Source organism: Gadus macrocephalus, chromosome 16 (genome assembly GCF_031168955.1).
Source record: "Gadus macrocephalus chromosome 16, ASM3116895v1".
Taxonomy (NCBI): domain Eukaryota; kingdom Metazoa; phylum Chordata; class Actinopteri; order Gadiformes; family Gadidae; genus Gadus; species Gadus macrocephalus.
Genome location: NC_082397.1, coordinates 3,042,720 through 3,051,246, shown reverse-complemented (window position 1 = coordinate 3,051,246; position 8,527 = coordinate 3,042,720). Strand labels below are relative to the sequence as shown.

Below are 8,527 nucleotides of genomic sequence, written 5' to 3'. Positions count from 1 at the left end.
TACTTTGATGGCAGAACTTACCGAGTGCCTTCACAATGTTTATAGAATAAAGAAGAGAATGGTTTGTATTCTTTATGTAGAGGTGTAGTTTAAATGTATCCTTCAGCACGGCACACAACCTAGTTGCTTCATGCAATGACACTCTTTTAACAGCTGTAAAGAGACCTTATTCACCTAGTGGCCATACTGGGTAGTTGGGTGGGTAAACCTCTTTTAGAGGCTTCGAAAAAACCATGGCAACTCAATGCATCTATTTCTATTTTGAAGTAGTTCGGCAAACCATTTACGTAGCCTTAAGAATAAATATCCATTGTTTCCACAAAGCCCCAATGATTCTAGAAGGTTTACCAACCCAACTGACCAACATGGCCAACGCTTTCCACAGATTAGTCTGTTTTTTCTGATATTGAAATTGTACAGCTCTGATGGATTTCAACCTCTCTATTTTGCTCAATAGAGCAATCGTTTATGTGTATGAATCTGAATCTTGTTGAATAAATATATATCAGGAAGAATGTGTATTTTGGACTCCGGCAGTCTTTTTTAAGGGCATAGAAATACTCAGTATATTGAGGGTTCATGTATTTTAGTACATTTAAAAAATAAACGTGTTGATGAATACATTCCAAATGTTTGTAAAGTAATGCAGATCACAACTTTCACCACTATGTGGCAATATATAATCACATTGACGCATTTTATGTAGTAGGCTATTCAAACTGTATATATTCTATTTCTATAATATATATCTATATTATCTCAGCTTTATGTATATTTAACAACTATATATAATCAAAATATACGATATTCAACCCCTATATTCTTTATTTTACCTCTATATTTTATATCTATATTCTATATATTCTGTATCTTTATTCTACGTCAAACGTTATCATATATATTTATTCTATATCTATATTCTACATCTATATCCTATATAGTATGACTATATTATGCATCAAAATGCTATATATGCTTCCCGCTGGTCAACTGTAGGTGACCACTAGTTATTTTCAGGGTAGCTGATAAATGGCACTGCCTGTTTAATGTGGTCTGGGTGAATATCCTCTTTCTACTTTGCATTTGTCTCTGAGGCCCAGTAGTGCATGGTATTCATGCAGTTCATATTAACTGTGTAAAGTGGAAGGAAGAGCTTGAACACATTTGTTCGAGTTATTATCTTAAACTGCAGGTAAAGACGTTTCCACTGACTTTATCCGCCACACCAGCTACCTCCTCTACAGTAAGAATATTTTTTACTTGAATTATACTGGTTTACTTAAGAAAGTAACATTCCTATATCAAGCACAATAACCAATTAATGTTTTAAAATGAATACAAAGAATAGACATAGGACTCTTATGTTAGTTAAAATTAATACATATTTTGTTTATATCTGTAGAACAACGCCCTGAGAGAAACAAACTATGAATCTTAGAACAGCTGCAAGAGGCTTTGTAGCTTTCCTTCTGTCAGTACCAGGTTTGTACATTTACGTTGTGAACATTAAGTTGATCTGTTTGAAAGGGTAACATGACAAGCAACCCGAATGAAGAGACCTGTTTTAAAAAACAAATATGTTCTGTTTTACTGAATATTGAAGCGTTGCATTTGAGATTTTAAACAGGCTTCTTGACCATTTCCTGATTACCAGGCAACTCAGAATTCAGTACAACATTGATGGGTTAACTATTACTAGTTCCTATTTAAAGTGCAACAGGCTTAAGTTGAGTCTGTGAACTTATCGTTAGAAGCCAAGATTGGTCTCCTGCCTTGTATTGTGTGTGTTTGTGCACTCAATCCCTTGATGAGATGGAGGATGATGTCTCCATGCTGTAGCTGGTTTATCAATAGCTGCCTCACTGTATTTATTCATCACTAGGTGTATCACTAGCTTTTCACTAGCTGCATATTGTTGGTGACCATGTTGTTCTTGGACGTTTCTCTGACAGCTCAGTGTTTAGCATGTATCTCTAGTTAGAGCTGCACCTAGCCTCCATCTCATCTGTATCTTGTGATCATGCATTTCATCTGAAACATCATTGTCAAGGGGATGTGTTTATCTTTTTACAGCATTACAGGGTAATGATGACTGGGCATTTACTTACCCATCTAGGAATATCTGCGCTTTGAGAGGATCGACAGTTGAAATCCGCTGCAATTATAAATACCCTTACGCAACTATAGTGGAGAAAATACTGTGGTTTACTAATAAACACAATGAGCCAGTTGATCTGAGAGATGATACAGACTACACAGGTCGTGTTGAATACAGCTGTTTTAGGCACAGCTGTACCTGGAGCAGCTGTACTGGAACGTGTAAACTGATAATCGAAGACCTGAGACAGAGTGACTCTGCTGAATACAAGTTTAGGATTACCGCAAACAATGGAGGGGCATTAAGTGATCTCCCTGGAGTGAAGTTATCTGTGACAGGTAAACATTGATTACTAATTAATCTATTCAACTGTGTGTGTGTGTGTGTGTTTTTGTGTGTGTGTGTGTGTGTGCGTGTGTGTGTGTGTGTGTGTGTGTGTGTGTGTGTGTGTGTGTGTGTGTGTGTGTGTGTGTGTGTGTGTGTGTGTGTGTGTGTGTGTGTGTGTGTGTGTGTGTGTGTGCTTGTGTGAGTGTGTACGTCTGTGCATGTGTGCCTTTTTTTATTTTTTGTATTTAATCAGCATTCTTTTTTTTATTCATTTTTGTGTAATTTCTTCCCTGAACCAGATCACCGGGTGGAAGTGATCATTCTTCCTAGGCCTACCAGTCAGAACTGGTTAGAGCTGGAATGCCACAGAATGTGTAATTTAACTGGTTATCGTACGTACAGTAACTGGTACAGGAATGAAATTCAACAACGACATCAAGGATACTCCTACTGGTTCAACATTAACTCTGAATACAGGGTTTCATGTGCTGCTACAGGTTTCGAACATCTCCCCTCTCCATCAGTGTGTAAGAACTCCACAGTGCACTGACAAACATAATGGGTCTTTAGTGTAAAGAACTAAATGTAGTTTTAGTATGAATGAACATCTATCGTCCATGTTGAAGCAGTCCTCAGCCTCAGGGTAGGCCTACCAGTAGTACAGGGTAGGCTACTGGTACTACTGGTACAAAGATTTGAGAGGAACAGAAACACACACTACTTGTTTTGATTCCATTCGTATGAAAAGCAAGATAAGGACTAGGTTTAAAAAAGTTCCCCTCGTATAGGACACCAGAGGGTTCATAGCCAAAGCTTGAAGCTAACAAAGGGGCAAATTAGAAAGATAACCGACTGCATAGATTTCCTTCTGGATTCTAATTTTGGAAGATGATACAGAAAAGAGCTGTCCAGTGGTTATGGACTGCTTCTTAAACATTTGTATTACTTGTAGACATTATGATCGCAGCCAGTCCATAATGATCCACGTGCAATGACAACCGGCAAGCTGTTCTTCAAAGATAACCTGGATTCAATACAAGGCTTGGAAAATGTTCATGACACTAGCCTAACTTCCTCATGCTTTATTTTTTATACTTGGGTACATACTTGACTTAATGTTATTAATACAATTGGTTTAATAACTAATGAAATATAACTGTCAACAGACGCTCCAGAGACCCCCTTAGTGGGGTGGACTCCCCCTGGTGTAATAAAGGAGGGCAGTTCAGTGAATCTGACCTGCACCAGCGAGGCCAACCCAGTAGCAAAGTACACCTGGACCAAGGTTACTACAGGTCATCCCCCCGGACACAGTGTCCAAGGACAACAGCTTTCCTTTCATCCCATCCAGTCTTCACACTCTGGACAATATCTCTGCAAAGCTGAGAATGACCTTGGGACAAAAACTTCCTCCCCATTCTCTATTGATGTGAAATGTGAGTAAAAGAACACTCAGAATAACATCATAACACAGATGTTAAGGTTTGTACAACCATGTCAACATTAAGATGAACCATCTCAATTCATCCGGCATTCCATTCAATCCTCAAACGTCTTCTTTATATCATCATTCATATCAATGTACATCATGTTTGATGTACCTCTAGATGGGCCTAAACACACATCTGTGATACCAAGTCCCCCTGGTGAAATAAAGGAGGACGGTTCAGTGACTCTGAGCTGCAGCAGTGATGCCAGCTAACTACACCTGGTTCAGGGACAACCAACCTCTGCTCTGGGAACCAAGGCGACCTTATACCTTGGACCCAGTCAGCTCTAAAGACAGGGGAACGTACCACTGCCAAGCAGAGAACCATTATGGATATCTCGGCTCCAACACGGTTTTTCATAGATTTCTGTGTGTGAAGAAAACAATGATACTAAAAATAAAAATGTAAACAATAATTTCGACGTCCCTCGCTAGGGAAAGGGGAGGCAACATCAATTTTGGGTAAAGTAAAATAATTTATTAACAAGGAATTTGGACTTTCAACCACACAAACAAATACACAAATAGAGGAAGTGAAACTAGATAGGAAATCTGTTCAAATCAAAGAAACAAATATATATGATCTGCGGTAACTGTGGTTCCATTTAATGATATACGAAATACATTATAAACATCGTCTCTTCAGTATCAGTATTGTATGCATCATCGTTATCGACTTGTGTTCCTAACATGCATGTGTCCCCCCGTAAATATACATTGCCATGGACTGTATTATGCGTTACGTGTTTAGTTTGCGTGTGTTTAAACAGATGGACGCACACATGCGCGCCCGCATTCATTAATTCTTTTACACACACACACACACGCCCGCATTCATTCATTCTTTTTAAAACTCACTCGCGGTAAAACAATGTTTTCTCACGATCAAAAACGATGGGCTTGTACACAATGTCTGTGTCAAGAAAATATGTGTTTGCTCTACGGTGTTTGCAGATGCATTGATTTAAAAGTACAACTTATTACCGCTGTATCAGCTGTTCTTTCCCAAATAATTTACCAAGAATGGGTGGCTAGGTAGATGAGAGAAGCAAAGTGTATGCGCGAGGTGCACAAGCAACATTATGCATGCGCCCTTAAAATAGCATCTGAACCACGCGCCACTGACTTTAAACCAGGTATGTCCTGGTTTGTGGCGCAAGCGGTTTCTGAAACTGCAAGATAGAACCAGGGAACGTTTGCGCCCCTGCAAACTAGCCACGACACATGCGCCAGTGATTAAGTCAATTGCGGCGGATGCAAGATAGGACCCACAGTGGTATTTTATTATTTGAAGAATAATTCTTTATCCCACTGACATTGTAGTTATGTACACGGTTTCTTATCTTTAGGATGTAAATATATATCATTGTGTTTATTACAGACGCTCCAAAGACCCCCTCAGTGAGCGTGAGACCCTCTGGTGAAATAAAGGAGGGAGGTTCAGTGACTCTGAGCTGCAGCAGTGATGCCAACCCAGCAGCTGACTACACCTGGTTCAGGGACAACCAAACTCTGCACTGGGAACCAAGTCGACCTTATACCTTGGACCCAGTCAGCTCTAAAGACAGGGGAACGTACCGCTGCCAAGCAGAGAACCAATATGGATATCTGGGCTCCAACTCGGTTTTCATAGATGTCCTGTGTGAGTGGAAAACCATAATAATAAAAAGTTGAAGTTAAATAATAATAATACAAATTTGTACCGTCTAATATGTCAAAATATTTGCTATACATCTTCTTGCAATAATGTTAAGCTGCTATTCATGTATTTCTATATGCCTGGTAAACTAGGAGTCACAGTGACATTTTATTATTCAAAACAGCATTCTGTTCCCACTGACATTGCAGTTATGTGCACGGTTTCTTATCTTTAGGATGTGAATATATATCATTGTGCTTATGACAGACGCTCCAAAGACCCCCTCAGTGAGCGTGAGACCCCCTGGTGAAATAAAGGAGGGAGGTTCAGTGACTCTGAGCTGCAGCAGTGATGCCAACCCAGCAGCTGACTACACCTGGTTCAGGGAACATGGAGGCTCAGTGGAGGAATTAGGAGAGAACTACACCATCAGTAACATCACAACTGAGCTTGGAGGACATTATTACTGTGAAGCTCGTAATGCAGTTGGACTTCAGAATTCAACTTTGATGTTCCTTAATGTGACAGGTAATTGTTCCTTTAAAATAGCACATTGTTTAAAGACTGACCAAACACTTGAATAATACCTGAGTACCAGCACCATCGATACTAAGACACAGACTCATGCAACGGCTCTATTCAATTTGTGATTGGCTTAAATTATGTGTTGCCACTTTTATTAACTTTGGTGCTATACGAGCAGTCAAGTTATTTGTATACCCAGTGTACTCTAGAGTAAGAGTATCCATTTTTATCAATTGGAGATCTGTCACATTTAGGCTGTAATAAATACATGGACAGTATTTAATCCTTCACATGAATCAAGTGTTAAATCACTGTGTTTCAGCCACTCCATCGTCATCATCATCAGGGCCTACAACTGTGGCAGCAGGAACTGTAGCTGTTTTACTGGCCACCATGCTCCTCGTCATCTTCCTCTGGATGAGGTGAGATATTCTCTCTCTCTCTCAACAATAATTTGATATAAACTTCTTATCTCTCTATTCTCTTCCCCAGAAGAAAGAAGGCTTCTAGGAAGGCACCTGGCCAGGGAGGAAGGCCAGATACCAGGCAGGAGGTGAGACACAGGAAGCTATTTGTTACTATGACTCCTTTATTCCTTCCACTATCCGTTGCAGGGTAGTGGAAATACCCCGAGCCCATACCCCCAAAATCTCATGTACTTGCAGTTGTTGCTTCAGCCGTTTCTGTAACTCCTAGCCCTTTCGCTACGAGACCTTTATGACAATATGCAGATACAATGCTCAAGAGATTAGCTTTAAAGGGGAACCATCACAAAAGGGGAACCAAATCAAATAACATGAATGCTTTTTTAAAATACTAACGGGACTCTTAGAAACTTGTTCATGGACGAGGTTATTTATTAAAGTTCTATTCGCGTTATGTTTAGTCATGTTTATTCATGCAATGTCATTTTATTCTAATTAAATAGCATCCACATTTGTTAACTTATTGTTACATTTCTAATTTATCATTAAATAAGTTGACTACCCATACAGCTGTAGCTGACGTTATGTGGCAAAATCAATTGTGGGGTAGCCCATTGCTGATATCCATGGTCAAATCAATCATAGCAAAAATAACTTTACGAGTTGGACCATTTGGGCCAACTTTTCCAGGTTCCTTTTATTGTGAGATCAAGACTGAGATATAGGGTGTGATCTAGGCTGAGATCAAGGGGACAAACTGAGAGACTTCTGCCAGTGAGCAGAATGAGAAGACTGAGTGATGTCTAATCCAAGCAAATAAAGATGTCAATTTTTCAACTTCCTACAAGCTCAACTGTCACTGAAACCTAGCAATGATTAGAAAGAGGAATATGTTCAAGCAGAAGAGTCCTAAAGTGAAACCTGCAGCGGCCTTCACTGTGGAACCACTTCAGTCACCGGCAACAGTCTCTAAATGAACCATGAAAACATGGGCTTCTGAAGTGCCAACTGAGAGTAAAGTGTTTTCTAAATGTACTACTCTGTCCTCTCTCCCCGTCAGCCTCCTCCGTGTCCTGTGTATGACAACGTCCCAGCCCTGACCAATCGCTCGGCTTCTGCAGCACAGAGAGAACCAATAGAAGAGCAGGATGACCCTCACTATCCCAGCATCCACTTCTCTCGCTCTAAGAACCAGGAAGTGCCTCGTGGGTTTGCTGGTGCTCTGGTAGAGTCTGATCATACAGAGCAGGTCCTTTACTCTGCCATCAACCTTAAAAGACCCAAGGCTGTCCCTGAGTAAGCACTCTTGATAGTTCTCCAAAATAAACTTTGAAGCTTGAGACTTCACCCTAGCTTGTGGAGGCAAAGCCATTTATAAACCGTGGACAATTTAGTTTCTTAACTTCTCTTTTTCGTTTTCACTTCTTCTTTTCATTCATTCATTCGTGTCAGATCCCACCATCAACTAAACAGCCCAAAAAATGCATTGTTTTTAATATAGATTCAGCATTAAATGGGTTTTGATAACATTTCTAGCAATAAATTTGTATTTTATTGTCATAATCTTCGTTCATTGATTTTATATATCGTTTAGTTAGTTAGTTTCTAAGAATATTTTTCTTGCCAGAAAAAAACGCTTTCTAACATTGCTTTGTTGGTCGATATGGGTGCTGCTATCCCAAAAATATATAGATCAAATGTATACACATTTTTGTTGACATTCATTTTATTCTCAGTGGAAAATGCTTGTTTCGGCATTAAGATGTGTTTGATACCATGTCTCGCGAGAAACATGCTTTTTATTTCAGTGCTTGTATATGAACTTTAGTGAGTAAGTTAAAAGGCTTATGGTGTTTTTCATGCTTCCAGGCTATTCTGTTTAAGTAATGACCTAAATTATATATAAAAACACGTATTTGAAAAATTTGGAACCATGCAGGCTGGTCTCGTTTGTATGATATCTAATGAAAGGTCATGCAAAATTTTCCGTAAGATTCCGACAAATGTCTGGCAGCACGAGTGAT

General features: G+C 39.4%; 2 protein-coding genes across 2 annotated transcripts; both read left to right on the top strand.

Moving 5' to 3' along the window:
• The first annotated feature begins 17 nt into the window (after window positions 1–17).
• Window positions 18–4,804, top strand: LOC132475334 (B-cell receptor CD22-like). Its single transcript, XM_060076471.1, has 6 exons — window positions 18–1,243; window positions 1,403–1,482; window positions 2,074–2,436; window positions 2,725–2,952; window positions 3,592–3,861; window positions 4,033–4,804. Exons 2-6 carry the CDS (start codon window positions 1,428–1,430, stop codon window positions 4,125–4,127), a joined length of 1,011 nt encoding a protein of 336 aa, XP_059932454.1. The 5' UTR covers window positions 18–1,243; window positions 1,403–1,427; the 3' UTR covers window positions 4,128–4,804.
• A 762-nt stretch (window positions 4,805–5,566) lies between these two features.
• LOC132475342 (B-cell receptor CD22-like) lies at window positions 5,567–8,032 on the top strand. Its single transcript, XM_060076483.1, has 4 exons — window positions 5,567–6,081; window positions 6,401–6,500; window positions 6,571–6,631; window positions 7,564–8,032. The coding sequence occupies exons 1-4, from the start codon at window positions 5,814–5,816 to the stop codon at window positions 7,801–7,803; spliced, it is 669 nt and encodes a 222-aa protein (XP_059932466.1). The 5' UTR covers window positions 5,567–5,813; the 3' UTR covers window positions 7,804–8,032.
• The last annotated feature ends 495 nt before the right edge of the window (window positions 8,033–8,527 follow it).

Bases quoted from the DNA above. Each gene is read 5' to 3' on its own strand.
- LOC132475342 (XM_060076483.1), top strand. From the start codon at position 5,814: ATGACAGACGCTCCAAAGACCCCCTCAGTGAGCGTGAGACCCCCTGGT. The intron at 6,082-6,400 runs GTAATTGTTCCT...ACTGTGTTTCAG, and splicing joins GATGTTCCTTAATGTGACAG to CCACTCCATCGTCATCATCA. The intron at 6,501-6,570 runs GTGAGATATTCT...TCTCTTCCCCAG, and splicing joins GTCATCTTCCTCTGGATGAG to AAGAAAGAAGGCTTCTAGGA.
- LOC132475334 (XM_060076471.1), top strand. From the start codon at position 1,428: ATGAATCTTAGAACAGCTGCAAGAGGCTTTGTAGCTTTCCTTCTGTCA. The intron at 2,953-3,591 runs GTAAGAACTCCA...AACTGTCAACAG, and splicing joins TCTCCCCTCTCCATCAGTGT to ACGCTCCAGAGACCCCCTTA. The intron at 3,862-4,032 runs GTGAGTAAAAGA...ATGTACCTCTAG, and splicing joins ATTCTCTATTGATGTGAAAT to ATGGGCCTAAACACACATCT.